Source organism: Microcaecilia unicolor, chromosome 4, assembly GCF_901765095.1.
Source record: "Microcaecilia unicolor chromosome 4, aMicUni1.1, whole genome shotgun sequence".
Classification (NCBI taxonomy): domain Eukaryota; kingdom Metazoa; phylum Chordata; class Amphibia; order Gymnophiona; family Siphonopidae; genus Microcaecilia; species Microcaecilia unicolor.
The window spans coordinates 241,566,712-241,587,249 of NC_044034.1; the positions used below are offsets into that span (position 1 = coordinate 241,566,712).

The 20,538-nt window shown below is 47.7% G+C and overlaps 1 protein-coding gene across 1 annotated transcript in view; it reads right to left on the bottom strand.

Moving 5' to 3' along the window:
• Window positions 1-2,216: 2,216 nt before the first annotated feature.
• The window catches only part of RAP2A (RAP2A, member of RAS oncogene family), a 59,100-nt gene continuing 40,778 nt past the window's right edge, over window positions 2,217-20,538 (bottom strand). Inside the window, 2 exon segments of the mRNA XM_030201359.1 lie at window positions 2,217-4,786; window positions 11,189-11,198. Of these exon segments, the coding sequence (XP_030057219.1) occupies window positions 4,556-4,786; window positions 11,189-11,198 (241 nt within the window). The 3' untranslated portion in view covers window positions 2,217-4,555.

The window sequence follows — 20,538 nt, forward strand, 5'->3', positions numbered from 1 at the left end:
CCTTTTACTAAGGTGTGCTAATGGATTAGTGCACGTTAATGATTAGGGATGCGCTAAATGATAAGATGCCCATTACATTCCTATGGGCGCCTTATTATTTAGCATGCGATAAATCTGTTAGCGCACATTAATAAAGGACCCCCCCCCATATGTTTTGTTTGTATATAGGTTAAAACAATCATATTCTCTATTTAAAAGATGAATTGTATCATTTTTTTTTAAATATGACTTACTTTCACGTATCTATTTCATTTTTAAACATCTGCATTGCTTCTCTACGCCTTCAGCAATTAACATGCTTACTATAATGCTACACATATGTACACTGTGTTCTTACATCACAAGTTTCATTCATTTTCAGCTTATTGTTTGTGCAACAACTCAAGGTATATGATCCTAGTTTCTGTGTAAAGAATATGGAAATTATAAAATTAAAACTTTTAGGTTTAACTATTCGTAATTTATAATTTCTAAATGGTCCTTTTACTAAGGTGAACTAACGGATTGGAGAAGTAGCCTAATGGCTAGTGATAGTGAGCTTTAATCCAGGTGACCTGGGTTCAATTCCCACTGCAGCTCCTAGTGACCTTGGACAAGTCACTTAACCCTCCATTGCTCCAGGTACAAAAACTTAGATTATGAGCCCTCTAGGGGTAGAGAAAGTACCTGAATATAATGTGTACAGTGCTGTGTACATCTAGTAGCACTATAGAATTGATTAGCAGTAGTAGTGTATGCTAAATGCTGCAAAGCCCATTGCATACATATAGAGGGGGCATTTTCGATCGGGGACGCCCATCTCTAAAGGCGCCCATCTCCGAGGACGGCGCCGCGAAGGGGCGGGGCCAACCGTATTTTCAAAATGAGATGGGGGTCCATCTTTGTTTCGATAATACGGTTGGGGGCTGCCCAAATCTTTGAATTTGTGTCGACTAAGATATGTTCGCCCCGAGGACTTGTTCGTTTCTGAATTTTGGCGATAATGGAAACCGCAGGCGCCCATCTCAGAAACAAACAATCCAAGGCATTTCGTCATGGGAGGGGCCAGCATTCGTAGTGCACTGGTCTCCCTGACATGCCACGACACTAACCGGGCACCCTAGGGAGCACTGCAGTGGACTTCACAAAATGCTCCCAAGTCCATAGCTCCCTTACCTTCGGTGCTGAACCCCCCCAAAAAACCCCAAACCCACTCCCCCACAATTGTACACCACTACCATAGCCCTTACAGGTGAAGGGGGGCACCAACATGTGGGTACAGTGGGTTTTGGGTTTTTTGGAGGGCTCAACATTTATCACCACAAGTGTAACAGGTAGGGGGGGATATGGGCCTGGGTCCGCCTGCCTGAAGTGCACTGCACCCACTAAAACTGCTCCAGAGACCTGCATACTGCTGTCTTGGAGCTGGGTATGACATTTGAGGCTGGCTGGCATAGAGGCTGGAAAAAAAGGTGTTTAAAGTGTTTGTTTTAAGGTGGGAGGGGTTAGTGACCAGTGGGGAAGTCAGGGAGGTCATCCCGATTCCCTCCAGTGGTCATCTGATCAGTTCAGGCACTTTTTGAGGCTTGGTCGCGAAAAAAAAAAGGGATCAAGTGTGTGTGGACTAAATGCTCATCTGGGCCACCCTTCTTTTTTCCATTATCGGCTGTGGATGCCCATCTCTTAAGCACACCCAGGCACGCCCCTGTCCTGCCTTTGCTACTCTTCCGACACGCCCCCTGAAACGTTCGCCATCCCTGCGACGGAAAGCAGTTGAGGGTGCCCAAAATCGGCTTTCGATTATGCCGATTTGGGCGCCCCAGAGAGAAGAGCACCCATCTCCCGATTTGTGTCGAAAGATGAGTGCTCTTCTCTTTCGAAATAAGCTGGATAGGCTTCTTAGCATTTAATGCACAATAACTTGTTATTGTGTGTTAAATCCATTAGTGCACCTTAGTAAAAGGACTCCTACGCTTTTAATTTGTGGAAGTCTATCTGTGCGAAATTATATATTTGTTTCATAAAAATTTGAAACTCCAGCAAAACATCTATAACACTAGTAGGCCATTTTATTGATGTATACTAGACGAAGGGCCCTGTTTACTGAGCTACGCTGTAGGCACGCTAGCATTTTTAGTGTGTGCTAAAAATTAGCACACACTAACGCTAGAGATACCCATATATTCCTGTGGGTGTCTCTAGCATTAGCAAGCGCTAAAAAAGCTAGTGCACCTTAGTAAACAGGGCCCAAAGTGTATTTTCACCAGGAACTTTAAGCACTGTCAAGGAAAATATGCTTCTTTTGTTAAGATCTTAATATTTATTTTGCTCTAGTTATATCATGTCCTGCCTGATGAGTTAGCAGCCAGTTTATTAACCAGGATTAATGCTGGCATCCACTATCAAGTGTAGTGTTTCCCAACCCAGTCCTCAGGGAAACCCAAGCCAGTCTGTATTTCAAGATATTTACAATAAATACGCATGAGTTAATTTGCATTGTTGTCTCTAATGTGTGCAGATATATTTCATGCATATTCATTGTGGATATCTTGAAAACCAGACTGGCTTGGGGTTTCCCGAGGCTTGGTCTGAAAAACCCTAATCTGGTGTTTATCTCAAAATTGACAGAAGTGCCAACTATCGTCCATGTAAACTCTGTGGAGAATAATGAGTTTAGTGAACAAAGGTTCCATATATTAATGGCTGCTGTTTTGAATCAATAAGGTGCAAGATTTATTGAAGAATAAGGAAATAACAAAAACTAATTGCATGTAAGCAATTCTGAAAGGCTCATGAGTGGTACATCCACCATCCTTTCTCTGTTCCCCTGAATACCACAACTCTTAAGTTCTAAAACTTAGGCACAGATTAATTCTGTGGTAGCTTTGGCCATTTCTAGTTCATTATTTCTACCAACTGCTGCACACTGAACTATCTTATAAACTTTAAATGGTTAAATGTATGCAAAGCTGGTTTATATTTAAAAAATGTACATTAAAATTATATTTGAAGATAAAAGCAAAGTCATTTCTCAATGAAAGTTTGAGTATACGGTCGTTGTCTACTTTGATGAGGTGCAAACATCCCAGAACCCGAGTCTTAATAAAATAATCTTGCTGATAGAATACATTCACAGACTTCTTTTCACTCACTTATGCACATGAACTAATCCACTACTAAGACAATATTTATAGAAACTAGTAAAATGTATGTTTTCTAGACTACAGGCTCAAAAATCTTGCAATCTGAACGGTTAGTTGATCATCATACACTCTTTCTAGCATTTAGTACTTAAACTTTCCGCTGAAACTCCTATGCTTAACTTAAGATTTTTGAATACACCACTGGTCATGCAAATGATATATCTATTATCTCTGCTATGAAAATTTAAATGCCAGATCTTGAACACCATTCAAAGTCATGGATTCACTACAACTCTTTTTCCACTTTAGTAATCTGCACATCGTTACTATATAACAACTTATGTATAGCATGTCAAGCATGACAGAAAAATAAAATATTCTACCCTTGTAAAATATGTTATATTTCAGCTCTCAGCTATTTTTTTTCCAGACAATTATAGGGTATTAGAAAACTGTTGCCAACATCAAAAGGCATGAAGTAGCAAATGTGGGTTTCCAAAAAAATGTTATGCAGGGAATCACACCAAAAAATTGTAGCCCTTAAGAGGCAATAATGAAGTTTTTCTGTTGTCGGTGAACTTAAAATGCCGGATGTTCGCACTGCCCTATGAGGCTTCTGAGAAAAGGGAACATCTGGCTGCAACATGGCTTACTTTTCCATACAAGATGGTTCGAGCTAATGTACTGAAATTTTTCTCATTAGCAAGGCCAGCAGCTATATTGTATCATAGTTGCTACCTTTTACTTTATTAAAGATAAAAATATAGCAATAATCCTCCATGTTCAGCATCTAATATTAAACACTACACGTAGAACATACCGTATATTTGTTCACTTTGTTACAAAAAAACTATGCTTCATCTCTTTGATGATTTTCAATTGATAGAATGTTGTCTTATTTCCCAGGAGAGAGAAAATGAATATAAATTTTGAAAAGAATTACATCCTAATGGTATCAGTCTGGTACTATTAGCAGCTCCATTGAAATCTGTATACGTAACTGAGAAAATGGATTATATAAATAAGGTTTGGGCATCAATGACCAGATTCTTCTTTTGTTTCAAATTTCGTGATCAGTACAAAATAGTCTGCCACTCACATAAATGTCCAAAATTCCTCATGTGGCTTTGTCATTAGTTCTGTAGTTTAACATAATCCAACTATTATTCATTTCAACAAGGATCCACTTTAGATCAAATAGGATACGTGTTGGAGCTGTTGGCTCACATAGAGAAATAAACAGACCGTTCACACATAGTAAAATGACGGCAGATAAAGACCATATCTACATCTGCAGGTAAAGTTCTACTTCATGTTCAGATGTACTTCATTGTATTTTATAAACAAGGCGATGAAGGAGATACTTTTATTTTACCAGCTGAGACAAACTTGGCAAACGATGTGCGCATATAAAGTTTTATCTTTTATGAATGCTATTGTATATTACAGGTAGAACAGCAAGGGTCATCTTTATCTGGCTGAGCCGCATAGTTCATTTGTCTAACTATTTCCGCAAAGAGCTCAATCCACCATTGTTTTTAACTCTTAGCTGAGGTCTCCATAAAAGGGCAGCCCCACTCTTCCGCCAAGGCTCGACCTTCGTTGGATGATACTTCTCTCTCACTTTCCAAGTCCACTTTGTTACCAACCAAAACCACTGGCACCTTTTCGATACCTACAAGCACAGCAAATAAAAAATAAGAATTTAATGTTTAGCTTAGAGAGAAACGTAGTGGTGATGGAGCAAAACACGAATTGCAAAACTTCCATCAGTGAATTTTCTACAGATATGTTTACTTTCTGGCAAACCCAGAGCAGATTAACCCTTGGTTCCTAAACAAAACAAGCACCTTGGGGACCCCTTTATAATATAAATACATTTTTAAAAGTCATGACCCTTTTACCTAAGCCACGGAAGTATCTACGCACGTCCAACACACACCAAAATGGAGTTACCACCTGGCTACTACATGGCTCTTGTGGAAATTTCATTTTTGGCGCGCGTCCAATACACGCACCTGAAAAATAATTTTTATTTGTCGGACGCGTGTATTGGACGAGCGCCAAGTGGCATTTGACACGCGTAGGCCATTAATTCCTGGTTAGCCGTGCGAGTCTTTACCACTAGGTCAATGGCTGGTGGTAAGGTTGCAGACCCAAAATGGCCGCGCAGCAATTTTCATTTTGCGGCACATCCATTTTCGGCAAAACTTTTTAAAAAGGCCTTTTTTACAGGCGCACAGAAATATGGATTGCACATGCCCAAAACCCGCACCTACACTACCCGCATGCCATTTTTCAGCGCACCTTAGTAAAAGGGCCTTTCAATGTCTCAAGTGGTTTTGATGACAAAGGAAAGCTGACAGAGGAGAAAGCAGTAGACAGAAGCACTACTTGCTGAATTCTCCTGCTGATTGAAGCACACCTGGTCCTGGTCACCTCCTCCACTTTCTGCCAGCAGCTACTTACCAGGGCAAAAATCTGCCTTTGGAGTCATTGAATTAGCACATCTGGGAATGCCCCTTAAATATGTAGATCCTTGGCGTGCCTAGTTTGCCTACGCCTTTAATCTTGCCCTTGGTATATCTCCCCAAAAAATGTTTTGGGTAATGAAACAAAATTCATTACTGCAGTAAAATGAAGATACTTACCTGTAGCAGGTATTGCTCCAAGGACAGCAGGCTGGACATCATCACGCATGGGTCGTCGTCCGCGACAGCCCAGGAACTCCGGATTTAAAGAAAAACTTAAAAAAGTTCTAGAAGCAGCGTGACGGCGCGGGTAACAATGCACCGCGCATGCGCAAGTGACTTCCGCCTGCGACGCCCGTGCGCTTTCCCTCAGTTAAATACAAGCAAAGAACAACTCCAAAGGGGGAGGAGGGAGGGTTGTGATGATGTCCACCCTGCTGTCCTCGGAGTATACCTGCTACAGTAAGTATCTTCATTTTTTCCGAGGACAAGCAGGCTGGACATCATCACGTATGGAGTATCCCTAGCACCCAGGCTCACTCAGAACAATGAACAATGGTCAATTGGCCTCGCAATGGCGAGGACATAACTGAGATTGACCTGAAAAACAACACAACTAAGTGAGAGTGCAGCCTGGAACAGAACAGAAATGGGCCTAGGAGGGTGGCATTGGATTCTAAACCCCAAACAGATTCTGAAGCACTGACTGCCCAAACCGACTGTCGCATCGGGTATCCTGCTGAAGGCAGTAGTGAGATGTGAATTTGTGGACTGATGACCACGTTGCAGCCTTGCAAATCTCTTCAAAAGGAAGCTGACTTTAGATGAGCCACTGACGCAGCCATGGCTCTAACGTTATGAGCCGTGACATGACCCTCCAGAGTCAGCCCAGCTTGGGCATAAGTGAAGGAAATGCAATCTGCTAGCCAATTGGAGATTGTGCGTTTTCCGATGGCAACCCCATCCTGTTGGTATCAGAAGAAACAAACTGGGCGGACTGTCTATAGGGCTTCATCCGCTCCACGTAAAAGGCCAATGCTCTCTTACAGTCCAAGGTATGCAACTTGTCCTCACCAGGGCGGATATGCGGACGGGAAAAATGTTGGCAAGACAATTGACTGGTTCAGAGGGAACTCCGACACTACCTTCGGCAGGAACTTAGGATGAGTGTGGAGAACTACCCTGTTAAGATGAAATTTAATGTAGGGAGCATGAACTACCAGGGCTTGGAGCTCACTGACTCTATGAGCTGAAGTAACAGCCACCAAGAAAATGACCTTCCAGGTCAAGTACTTCAGATGGCAGGAATTCAGTGGCTCAAAAGGAGGTTTCATCAGCAGGGTGAGAACAACGTTGAGATCCCATGACACTGGTGGAAGTTTGACAGGGGGCTTTGACAAAAGCAAAACCTCTCATGAAGCGAACAACTAAAGGCTGTCCAGAGATAGCTGACCTTCTACACGGTGATGATAAGCACTGAGTGCACTGAGGTGAACTCTTACTGAGTTAGTCTTAAGACCAGACTCCAACAAGTGTAGAAGGTACTCAAGCAGGGTCCGTGTAGGACAGAGAAAGGGTCTAGGGCCTTGCTGTCACACCAGACGGCAAACCTCCTCCATTTAAAACCATAACTCCTTTTCGTGGAATCTTTCCTGGAAGCAAGCAGACTCGGGAGACACCCTCTGAAAGGCCTAAAGAGGCAACTTCTAAGCTCTCAACATCCAGGCCGTGGAGAGCCAGAGACTGGAGGTTGGGATGCAGGCGACCCTCAGGGGGAGGAATGCTGGCTTCGGCCTAACCCCTGGGTAAGCCTTTCCTCAGCTGAGAGGTGCCAGCTCTACCACCAGCTGCCTTTCAGGTGCTGTGGAGGACTTGCAGCTCATCTGCATATCCTTACAGCCTCTCCGGGGTGACACCCAGGTCCACTCCGATCCACTCAGGGCCTCCGCTCTAGGTGCCCAGCGTTCCCACCATGTGCTGTGGAGGACTTGCAGCCCTTCTGCATTTCCTCACAGCTGTATCCGGGGTGACCTCCAGTTCCACCCCGATCTTCCCAGGGCCTTCGCTCCAAGTGCACAGAGTTTCCAGGTGCTTTTGCTAGGATCAGGCGACCCTCAGTGGGAGAATGCTGGCTTCGGCCTAACCCCTGGTAACCTTTCCTCAGCTGAGAGGTGCCCAGCTCTACCACCGGCTGCCTTTCAGGTGCTGTGGAGGACTTGCAGCTCATCTGCATATCCTTATAGCCTTCTCCGGGGTGACACCCAGGTCCACTCCGATCCACTTCAGGGCCGGCCGCTCTTAGGTGCCAGGGCGCCATTTTTCTCTTTACATCTAATCTTCTTCCAGTGTGCTAAGTACCTCAGTCATTTATGGCCCCTATTCACATTCTCTTCCTAGCCCTGTCCCTTCCTAATCTTTTCCCTCACCCCCTACCTCTACAGGAACTCACTGCCCATCCATCGACTTCATCACCTCACCTTCTCTCCTACCCTCTTCCTCCCTCTTGGCTTTTAATCTCCGCCTCATTCTTCCGTCCATTTTGCCTTCCTCATTCCACCTAAATACCTCTCGCCTTCGACGCCTTTGTGGCCACACCTCTCCTACTCTCCTCCGCTCTCTTTTACTCCTTCTCTTACTCTCAGCCAATCCCAATCCTGGCCTCCCTCACCAACTATTATCCCAACTCTACAGATCTCACTACGACCTCTCTAACCTCATCTCTATTGCTCTACTCCCCTCCTCTTCTCTGCCCTTCTCTTGCGCCCTATGGAATGCCCGCTCTATCTGTAACAAACTCGCCTATATCCAGGACCTCTTTATCTCGCATCACCTCCATCTGCTCGCCATAACAGAAACCTGGCTCTGCCCTGATGACTCTGCTTCAGTCGCAGCCCTGTGCCATGGCGGTAATCTATTTTCACATACTCCTCGCCCTGCTGGCCGTGGGGGCGGTGTTGGACTACTTCTCTCTCCCTCCTCCAGATTTCAACCCCTTCTTCCACCTCAATCTCACTGTTTTTCCCCCTTTGAAGTCCACTCTATCCGCCTTTTCTCTCCTCTGCCTCTTCGAATAGCGGTCATTTATCGTCCCCCTGATAAGTCCCTTTCATCCTTTCTCAGTGACTTTGACGCCTGGCTTGCCTTCTTCCATGATCCTTCCTCCCCCTCTCTCATCCTTGGTGACTTTAATATTCCTGCTAATAATCCTTCCAACTCTTATATTTCCAAGTTACTCGCTTTAACGTCCTCCTTTAATCTCCAACTATGCTCCACCTCCCCCACTCATCAAAATGGTCACTGTCTTGATCTCATCTTCTCTTTCAACTGTTCACCCTCTAGTTTCCTTGCCTCTGATCTTCCCTCCTCTGATCACCATCTTATAACTTTCATACTTAAATCTCCTCCCCCCCAGTCCCGTCCTATCTTATCTAATTTATCTAGGAATCTTCACGATATTGACCCTTCATCTCTATCCTCCCAAGTTTCAAACCTCCTCTCTACTGTGGCACCATCCACGTCTGTCAACGAGGCTGTTTCTTCTTACAACAATACTCTATCCTCTGCCTTAGACACTCTTGCACCTTTGATGACCCGCCCTGTAAGGCGTACAAAACCCCAACCTTGGCTGACTTCTAATATCCGCTACCTACGTTCCTGTACCCGCTCCGTCGAACGCCTCTGGCGGAAATCTCGGGCCCTTGCTGATTTCTTACACTTTAAGTTCATGCTGACCTCCTTCCAATCTGCTCTTTTACGTGCCAAACAGGATTATTATATCCAACTGACCAACTCTCTTGGCTCTAATCCTTGACTTTTCTTCACCACATTGAACTCTCTCCTCAAGGTGCCCCCTCCCCCAACTCCCCCTTCATTATCTCCTCAGACCCTTGCTGAATTCTTTCACAACAAGGTTCAAAAGATAAACCTTGCTTTCTCTACCTCACCACCTCTCCCTCCACTAGTCCGTTCCCCTTTCTCTCCTTCCCCTCATTCCCTTTCCTCCTTTCCTGAAGTTACTATTGAGGAAACTACACTTCTCCTTTCTTCCTCAAAATGTACCACCTGTTCCTCTGATTCCATTCCCACCCACCTTCTTAATGCCATGTCTCCTGCTCTTATTCCTTTTATCTGTCACATTCTCAACCTCTCACTTTCCACTGCGACTGTCCCTGCTGCCTTTAAACATGCTGTGGTCCACACCTCTCCTTAAGAAGCCTTCACTCGACTCTACTTGTCCCTCTAATTACTGACCCATCTCCCTCCTTCCTTTTCTCTCCAAATTACTTGAGCGTGCTGTTCACCGCCGCTGCCTTGATTTTCTCTCCTCACATGCTATTCTTGACCCACTACAATCTGGTTTTCGCCCTCTCCACTCAACCTAAACTGCGGCTTACTAAAGTCTCCAATGACCTATTACTGGCTAAATCCAGAGGTCAATATTCCATCCTCATTCTTCTTGATCTTTCCGCTGCTTTGACACTGTCGATCACAGCATATTTCTCGATACCCTGTCCTCACTTGGATTCCAGGGCTCTGTCCTTTCCTGTTCTCTTCCTACCTCTCCCTCCGCACCTTTAGTGTTCACTCTGGTGGATCCTCTTCTACTTCTATCCCCTCTGCCTGTCGGCGTACCTCAGGGTTCTGTTCTTGGTCCCCTCCTCTTTTCTATCTACACTTCTTCCCTTGGTTCATTAATCTCATCCCAATGGCTTTTCCTACCATCTCTATGCTGATGACTCCCAAAATCTACCTTTCTACTCCTGATATCTCACCTTGCATTCAAACCAAAGTTTCAGCGTGCTTGTCTGACATTGCTGTCTGGATGTCTCAACGCCACCTGAAATTAAATCTGACCAAAACCGAGCTTCTCATTTCCCCCCCCCCCCCCCCCCCCCAAACCCACCTCCCCGCTCCCCCCGTTTTCTATTTCTGTTGATGGCTCTCTCATTCTCCCTGTCTCCTCAGCTCGAAACCTTGGGGTCATCTTTGACTCTTCTCTCTCCTTCTCTGTTCATATCCAGCAGATTGCCAAGACCTGTCGTTTCTTTCTTTACAACATCCGTAAAATCCGCCCCTTTCTTTCTGAGCACTCTACCAAAACCCTCATCCACACCCTTGTCACCTCTCGTTTAGACTACTGCAATCTGCTTCTTGCTGGCCTCCCACTTAGTCACCTCTCCCCTCTCCAGTCGGTTCAAAACTCTGCTGCCCGTCTCATCTTCCGCCAGGGTCGCTTTACTCATACTACCCCTCTCCTCAAGACCCTTCACTGGCTCCCTATCCGTTTTCGCATCCTGTTCAAACTTCTTCTACTAACCTATAAATGTACTCACTCTGCTGCTCCCCAGTATCTCTCCACACTCGTCCTTCCCTACACCCTTCCCGTGCACTCCGCTCCATGGATAAATCCTTCTTATCTGTTCCCTTCTCCACTACTGCCAACTCCAGACTTCGCGCCTTTTGTCTCGCTGCACCCTACGCCTGGAATAAACTTCCTGAGCCCCTACATCTTGCCCCATCCTTGGCCACCTTTAAATCTAGACTGAAAGCCCACCTCTTTAACATTGCTTTTGACTCATAACCACTTGTAACCACTCGCCTCCACCTACCCTCCTCTCTTCCTTCCCGTTCACATTAATTGATTTGATTACTTTATTTATTTTTTGTCTATTAGATTGTAAGCTCTTGAGCAGGGACTGTCTTTCTTCTATGTTTGTGCAGCGCTGCGTATGCCTTGTAGCGCTATAGAAATGCTAAATAGTAGTAGTAGTAGAAGTGACCCCGCGTTCTGAGTGATGAGGATCGGAAAACAGTCCAATCTCCACGGTTCTTCGGAGGACAAGTCCAGAAGAAGAGGGAACAAAATCTGGATAAGGCCAAAAGGCGCTATCAGAATCATGGTTCTGCGGTCTTGCCTGAGTGGGAGGATACACATACAGGAGACCCGTCCCCCAATGAAGGAGAAAGGCCATCTGACGCTAGCCTGCCATGGGCCTGGAGCCTGGAACAGAATTGAGGAACTTTGTGATTGTACTGAGTAGCAAAAAGATCCACCGAAGGGGTGCCCCACGCTCGGCAGATCTTGCGGACAACGTCCATGTTCAGAGACCACTCGTGAGGTTGCATGATCCTGCTCAACCTGTCGGCCAGGCCGTTGTTTACGCCTGCCAGATATGTGCTTGGAGAAGGCCTGCCAGATATGTGGCTTGGAGAAGCATACCGTGCTGAGTCGCCCAAAGCCACATCCAGATGGCTTCCTGACACAGAGGGCGAGATCCGGTGCCCCCCTGTTTGTTGGTATAATACATAGCAACCTGACTGTCTGTCTGAATTAGGATAACTTGGTGGACAGCCGATCTCTGAAAGTCTTTAGCACATTCCAGATCGCTCGCAATTCCAAGAGGTTGATCTGAAGATGCGTTTCCTGGAAGGACTAAACTCCTTGAGTGTGGAGCCCATCCACATGAGCTCCCCACCCCAGAAGGGATGCATCCGTCGTCAGCACTTTTTGCCGCTGAGGAATTTGGAATGGGCGTCCCAAGGTCAGATTGGAGCGAATGGTCCACCAGTGAAGGGAATTGCAAAATTCGGTGGAAAGATGGATGACATCCTCTAGATCCCCCGTAGCCTGACACCACTGGGAGGCTAGGGTCCACTGAGCCGATCTCATGCGTAGACGTGCCATGGGTGTCACATGAACTGTGAAGGCCATGTGGCCCAGAAGTCTCAACATCTGCCGAGCTGTGATCTGTTGGGATGCTCAAGCTGAGGACACGAGGGCCAGGAGGTTGTCCGCCCGTGCCTGGGGAAGATAAGCGCGAGACGTCTGTGTGTTCAACAGAGCTCCTATGAATTCCAATTTCTGTACGGGAATCAGGTGGGACTTGGGATAGTTGATGACAAACCCCAGTAGTTCGAGCAACTGAATAGTAATCTGCATGGATCGTAGAGCCCCTGCCTCCGAGGTGCTCTTCACTAGCCAATCGTCGAGATAAGGGAACACATGTTCTCCCAGTCTGCGCAGCGATGCTGCAACCACTGCCAAGCACTTTGTGAAGACTCTGGGTGCAGAGGCGAGACCAAAAGGCAGCACACAGTACTGAAAATGCTGAGCTCCCAGACGAAATCAAAGGTACTGCCTGTGAGTTGGGAGCACCGAAATGTGAGTGTAGGCGTCCTTTAAGTATAGAGAGCATAGCCAATCTTTTTCCTGAATCACGGGAAGAAGGGTGCCCAGGGAAAGCATCCTGAACTTTTCTCGGACCAGATATTTGTTCAGGGACCTTAGGTCTAGGATGGGACGCATCCCCCGTTTTCTTTTCTGGAATAGAATCCCTGCCCTTCTTGCCCGGGTGGAACAGGCTCGACCGCACTGGCGCTAAGAAGGGCGTAGAGTTCCTCTGCAAGTACCTGCTTGTGCCGGGAACTGAAAGATTGATCTCCCGGAGGACAATTTGGAGACTTTGATTCCAGATTGAGAGCGTATCCGGACCGGACTATTTGAAGAACCCACCTGTCGGAGGTTATGAGAGGCCACCTTTGGTGAAAAAATATAAGCCTCCCTCCGACAGGAAGATCGTCCGGTACAGACACTTTGATGTCGGCTATGCTGCTCTGGAGCCAGTCAAAGCTCGTCCCTTGCTTTTGCTGGGGAGCCAGAGGGGCCTGAGGTGCACGCCGCTGATGAGAGTGGGCCTGCTGGGGGTGAGCCTGAACAGGCTGTTGGGAATCAGGAGTGTACCTATGCCTATTAGAGGAATAGGGAGCACTCCTCCTCCCTCCAAAAAACCTCCTAGAAGAGGAGGTAGTAGCAGAAGGCGTCTGGCGGGCGAGAGGATCCATAGCATCATGGTGCTTCTTGAGGTAATCAACCATATCCTCAACCTTCTCTCCAAAAAGATTGTTCCCCCGGCAAGGAACATCTGCCATTCGGTGCTGGGTCTTCTGATCTAGGTCCGAGACACGCAGCCAGGAGAGTCTGCGCATCACAATACCTTGAGCAGCCACCCGGGATGTAGCATCAAAAGAATCAAAAGTTCCCCTGGCCAGGAATTTGCGACACGCCTTCTGCTGCCTGACCACCTGGTGAAAAGGTTTGGCAAGCTCAGGAGGGAGAGCTTCAACCAAACTGGACAGTTGCTTTATCGAGTTCCGTAAGTGGATGCTGGTGTACAGCTGGTATGTTTGAATCTTGGCCGCAAACATTCCGGTCTGATACGTACGCCTCCCAAAAGAATCCAAGGTCCTAGACTCTCTGCCCTGGGGTGCCGGGGCATAGTCCCTAGGATCTTCTGAGAGCAGAATCCACCACCATGGAATCGTGAGGAAGTTGGGCCTTCACCATCACAGGCTCACCGTGGACTCTGTACTGGGATTCGGACTTCTTGTTGACCACTGAATTAGACAGAGGGCAAGACCAATTTCGCAGCATCACTTCCCGGAGTGTATTGTGCAAGGGGGCTTGTTGCAACCTCTTTTGGTTGAGAAGGATAATCCAGGACCTCCAAAATCTCAGCCCTGGGCTCATCCACAGCCTCCATAGGAAAAGGAATGTCCCTAGACATTTCCCGCACAAAAGATGAAAGGGAGAACACTCAGGTGGAGATTGTCTAACCTCAATAGGCGGAGTGGGATCAGATGGAAGCCCCTGAGACTCTTCCTCCGAAAAAAATCTGGGGTCTTCCTCCTCAATCCATGAGTGCTCCTGTTTGGTATCGGACAATATCTCTCGAAGAGCAGCCTGAACCCGAGCCTGCCTCGACCTCAAGGATCGATGTCCTCATGAAGGGCGTCGAGAAGTGGATCCTTGCCTGGACTCCGGCGAAGCTTCCTCCACTGACGTCGAGGGAGAGTCCACCCGGGTGGCAACCGGCTCAGGCACCGCAAGCGGTACCGAGGGCGGGGACCTCCGTGCAGGAGATGCGCCAGATGCCGTCTCAGCAGTAGGTACCGGAGGCGCAAGCACCTGCGGTACCGAGGCAGAAGGATGCATCATCCCTTCCAGAAGGCCTGGAAGCATGGCCCGGAGAACTCATCGAGGGCTTGCCATCGGAACAAGCTGTGGGGCCGGTACGGGAGTTGGTGCAGAATCAGATGAGATTCGAGAGCTGGTACCTGGCTGCCAGACGACCGACGCGTCGGCACCCTCCTGAATGAAGGGTGAGCGCTCCTCCCGGTGCCAACGCTTCTCAGGTGCCGACTCCCTCGGCTCCACGGACGCTCTCAGTACCGTGACGGGAAGGAGATCGATGGTGATGCTTCTTAGCCTTCGCCCAACGCCCGTCATTGACACTCCTGGTACGATGAGGGACGTGGACTCCTCACACCTCCTCGGGGCCGGGTCCGAATCAGGGCCGGTCCCGGGGGGCTGAATAGCAGTAAGCCTCGAGGACAGGTGGAGATCCACTCGGATGCCTCGCTGCTCCTAGCTGTAACAGGTCTTTCGGCAGCCATTACCTGGACTCTCGATGCTGCTTCCCTCGACGCCGATGTCGATGACCTCGGTACCGATGTCGATGCCGACGTTGAAGGACCGGACCGATCTGAAAAAAGCTTCTCGCGCTGAGCCTCTCAAGCCACCTGGGTCCTTTTTTTCATCAATTTGCAAAGCTTATACGAAGCTGGCAAATGGATGGGCCTGAGGCACTGGAGACACCAGGCGTGAGGATCGGTCGACGAGATGGTCCGGTTGCAGCGGGAACAGCGTTTGAAGCCGCTGGGAGTGCTCGATGACACGGGAGGAAAAATAGCGGATGAAAAATCAAACGACTCGATGGTGCCAACGAAGAGGCACAAAAAACAGGAAAAGCCACGCGACCGGGCGGCCTAAAGGTGGCTGCGACCGGAGGAGAAAGGAAACTTAGAAAACGTGGAAAAACTATGAAAATAAGGATTTTTTTTTATTTTGTTTGAAAACAAGGTAGCGAAAAAATACAAAAATCGGAGTGCGTAAATGCGACGAAAAGACGTCTCCTGGGCCACAAAACGCGAGGAGCGGCAGAAAAATAACCCTCTTCGCGAAGCAGAGAAAAGGAAACTGAGGGAAGCATGCGGGCGGGAAGTCACTCGCGCATGCGCGGTGCGTTGTCTCCGCGCCCGTCGTGCTGCTTCTAGAACTTTTAAAAGTTTTTCTTTAAATTTCGGAGCTCCTGGGCCGTCGCGGACGACGACCTGTGCGTGATGATGCAGCCTGCTTGTCCTCAGAGAAGGAAAGGTCCCTTAATTAATTCTTAGCTTTGGCATTAGAATACTGGATTGTTCCTGGCTGTACCACCATGATAGGGAGAGATAACCCATCAGTATGGACTGTTCTAGCTGTTAAACATGCTCCATAACTCGTGCATACTTTTAACCTTCGCAACTGCTACTGTTGTTTTGTTACAATTTCCTCATTTTATCATAGTCTCCCTTTTTAAATGACATGCTACTGTAGTACTTTTATTTCTTCTAATTTTATTCTTCTTCTTCCATGATGCTAATAAATTTGATTACATTATGATCACTATTGCCATGTGGACCCTCCATAGTTACCCCTTTAACCAGCTCTTGAATTCCACTGAAAACCAAAGCAGTCCCCACCTCCCTCCCTCATTAGTTCCAGGACCATAAAGTAATCAAGTGTGGCATCTAAACTCCCTAACCCAGGCCCAGATGCACTAAACAGCCTTTAACGAGCCTTTAACGACCCTTTAAGGAACAGATTTTTAACTGTAGCATGCATTAAAGGCCATTTTCCGACAACGCTAGCAGCTAACGAAAACGAAATGCAGATGAGCAATTCATGTAGAAACCCTATTGAAATGAGATGCAGTAAAGTTTTCCGCTTGCCTTAACGGTGGAAATTGCTGGAAAATTTAACGAGAGGTTGTACCTCTCGTTGGGGCTGCTCGGCTAAAAAGTTAAATGTAAAAACAAAACAAAAAATTGCGGAAGGGGGCAAAATGCGTGTCTGGAGGTCCTTTATTGACGCCCGAGGTCGTTGCTGGCTCCCCGCTCCCCCTGCATTAAAATAAAAGGAAAAAAAAGGATTGGGAGGGGGCAAAGGCGCTCGTCAGGAGCGTCCTGTATGGAACGGCCTTGCCCCCCCCCGCCCCGAGATCCCGCTGCTCCCCGCTTCCCCCTGCATGGCAACTCAAATTTTTAGCAGCCCTGGCCCCCCTCCCTTCCTCTCTCTATCTCCCCCCAGCTCCACCTCCCGCCATCCTCCGCCACCCGTGCCAGCCCCCGCCGCCCTCTCCTGAGGTCGTCGTCACCGCCGCTCCCCCTCCCCTCTTACCGGGCCCTTGCAGCGCCTCTCACCTCTGTGTGAAGGCGCTGCACGGGCAAGAAGAAACAGCGATGCCTCTTCACGGGTCTCTCGGGTATCCCTCCTTTACTCCTGGGCCCGCCCCCGTCTGACGTAAGTAACCTGTGTAGGTTACTTACGTCGGATGGGGGCGGGCCCAGGAGGAAAGGACGTCCCTCGGGGGACGGGGGCGGAGGATGCAGGAGCTGTTTTTTTTTCTAATACAGCAGAAAGAGAGGAAGGGAGGGAGAGAGGAAGGCCCGAGGCTGCCTAGAAAAGTCATGATTTTATTCAGGGGGGAGCGGGGAGCAGCGGCGACCTCAGTCGGGGCGGGGCAGGCAAGGCCGTCCATAGAGGACGTGTTTGTTTTGTTTTTGTTTTATTTTGACGTTTTTGCAATGCGGGCAGTGCGCATGCATTTCCTCTACCGCTTGCAGGGATTACACCAGTTTAATGATTCTTTGATGCATCCTACTTTAGAATACTGCACCAAACATGTGCGACTTGTTTTTTTAGTGCATCCATCGTTTTTTCTAAAACAGTAATGACTTTTACGTTTTCAGTTGTTTACGTTTCATTGATGACATCTGGCCCCCAGGTATTCTCAATGCAAGGCCTGGAGGCAATGACCCCCAAGCTTCTGAGACCTCTGGGATGGCCCCCATCATCATTCTGGTTTTTTCACTTACTCTCTGCCTATGTTCCCAAGCCTAAGGCAGGAAGTTGGATGGGGGAAGGGTTGCATGCTTGAAGGACAAGGCATTTCTCAGTAAGAAGGAGAGTGCGTTTGGAAGGAAACGCCTACCATTGCGATTGAGGATATCTCCAATGAAATGTTTAACCAGTGGGCTTCTAATCATTGTCACTTGCAAGGTAAGTAGTATCTCGGGCATTCACCATGGGAAATATTTTGGCGTCTCCTTCAGCTTTCTCAATTCAAACTGACCCTGACCTTAAAATTAGTGAAGGACCACTGCCCTAACGTGTTGTGATGACACATTTCACAAAATGATACAGGAGTAATTTGACTGTTAGCAGGCTTGTATAATCTGTTAGCAATTTCACAGCTGTTGTATAATTCAATAGCTATACTCTTCGCCATCATGAACTGAATTTTTGTCCAGATTACAGAATGCAATCTGTTTTCTGCAGAAATTTTATCCTTCTTGATCCCGTGTTTGCCTTTATTTATTTATTAGGACTTTATATACTATCTTTCTGAAAAATTCACCCCAAAGTGGAGTATAGCCAGAATAAATTGAACATAGGCAACAGACAATTAAAGCAGTGGCGTAGCCAGACTGCCAATTTTGGGTGTGGGCCTGAACCCAAAGTGGGTGGGCACAAAATTTTCTCTCTACCCCCCCCCCCCCCCCCCCCCCCCAGCAAAATGTAGTCACACTCAGATGCATTTGTCACACGGTAAAGTGCTGTTCAGTGCATCAGATTTCAGACAATATATTTAATAGCCTAATCCTTTTCAGTGAGCTTTCAGAGGCCAAAACCTCCTGCCTCAGGTCAGTATAATGCTGTTACGGGTATCCTCTCTTGACCTAGGAAGAAAGTATTGGTCTCTGAAACTTTATTAACACCCATATTACTTTATCCTAAATTAAAAATAAAATTATTTTCTTTACCTTTGTTGTATGGCCATTTTACTTTTTCTCATGTGTTGCTCCCAGTCTCTAGATCTGCTTTCCTTCGTCTTTCTCTTGCCAGGGTTTCTTGTCCATTCATCACCTATGGCTTTTCATCTTTTTCTCACCTTGTTCTCCCCATGCCCCTTCCTCTTATTCTCCAATCTTTCACTACTCCCCCTTTCCATGCAGCCTCTCCTCTTTATCTCCCCATCCTTACAGTGTCTCCCCTCTCTCTCCCATCCTTCCAATAGTCTCACCTCTTTCTTTCTGCATCCTTCCATCCAGTGTCACCTCTTTCTCCCTACCCTTCCATCCAGCGTCTTCACTCTTTCTCTCCCCATCCTTCCGTTTTCCCTCTTTCTCTGCCATCCTCCATCTGTTTTCCCTCTTTCTACCCCATTCCTGCATCTGTTTTCCCTCTTTCTCTCCCCAATCCTTCCATTTTCCCTCTTTCTCCCCCCATCCTGCCATCCATTTTCCCTCTCCCATTCAGGCCCACCAGCCCCAAGCTCCCATTGCCGGCCACTGCTGCTTTTCCTGATGAGCAGCAGTGGCCGGCGCTACAAAAAGAAGAAGCGCTCAGCTGACTGAGCTGAGCGCCAACGCATCGCTAAGGAAGAGAAAAAAATGTTTTTAAAAAAAACGCGGCACTGCACGCAGCCTCGAAGCATTGGCTGCTGACTCTGTGCAGGCTCCTCCCGTCTCTTACATACTGCCCCTGTAGCGAAGCAGGGGCAGTGACGTAAGAGACGGAAGGAGCCTGCAGAGCCAGCAGCCAATGCTTCGAGGCTGCCTGCAGTGCCACGTTTTTTTTTTAAACATTTTTTTCTCTTCCTAGCGATGCGTTGGCGCTCAGCTCAGTCAGCTGAGCGCTTCTTCTTTTTGTAGCGCCGGCCACTGCTGCTCATCAGGAAAAGCAGCAGTGGCCGGCAATGGGCGCTGGCGCTGGGCGGGCCTGGACTGAAATTGGATGGGCCTGGGCCCACCCGTAGCTACGCCCCTGAATTAAAGCAGTAAAAGTATTCAAACAACAATACATAGAGGGGCATAATCGAAAGGGGCGTGGAAACCTGTATTATCGAAACAAGATGGGCATCCATCTTTCGTTTTGATAATACGGTCGGGGACGCCCAAATCTTGACATTTAGGTCGTCCCTAGAGATGGTCATCCTTAGACTTGGTCATTTCTGATTTTCGGCGATAATGGAAACTAAGGACGCTCATCTCGGAAATAACCAAATGCAAGCCCTTTGGTCGTGGGAGGAGCCAGCATTCATAGTGCATTGGCCCCCCTCACATGCCAGGACACCAACCGGGCAACCTAGGGGGCACTGCAGTAGACTTCAGAAAAAGCTCCCAGGTACATAGCTCCCTTACCTTGTGTGCTGAGCCCCCCAAAAACCCACTACCCACAACTGTACACCACTACCATAGTCTTTATGGGAGAAGGGGGCACCTAGATGTGGGTACAGTGGGTTTGTGGTGGGTTTTTGGAGGACTCACATTTACCACCACAAGTGTAACAGGTAGGAGGGGGACAGGCCTGGGTCCGCCCTGCCTGAAGTGCACTGCACCCACTAAAACTTCTCCAGGGACCTGCATACTGCGATGGACCTGAGTATGACATTTGAGGCTGGCATAGAGGCTGGCACAAAAAATTTTTAAAGTTCTTTTTTGAGGTTGGGAGGGGTTAGTGACCACTTGGGGAGTAAGGGGAGGTGATCCCCAATTCCCTCCGGTGGTCATCTGGTCATTTCGGGCACCTTTTTGTGCCTTGGTCTAAGAAAACTGGACCAGGTAAAGTCATCCAAATGCTCGTCAGGGACGCCCTTTTTTTTTCATTATGGGTCAAGGACGCCCATGTGTTAGGCACGCCCAAGTCCCACCTTCGCTTTGTCACACCCCCGGGAATTTTGGTCGTCCCCATAAGTACATAAGTAATGCCACCACTGGGAAAGACCAAGGGTCCATCGAGCCCAGCATCCTGTCCACGACAGCGGCCAATCCGGCCAAGGGCACCT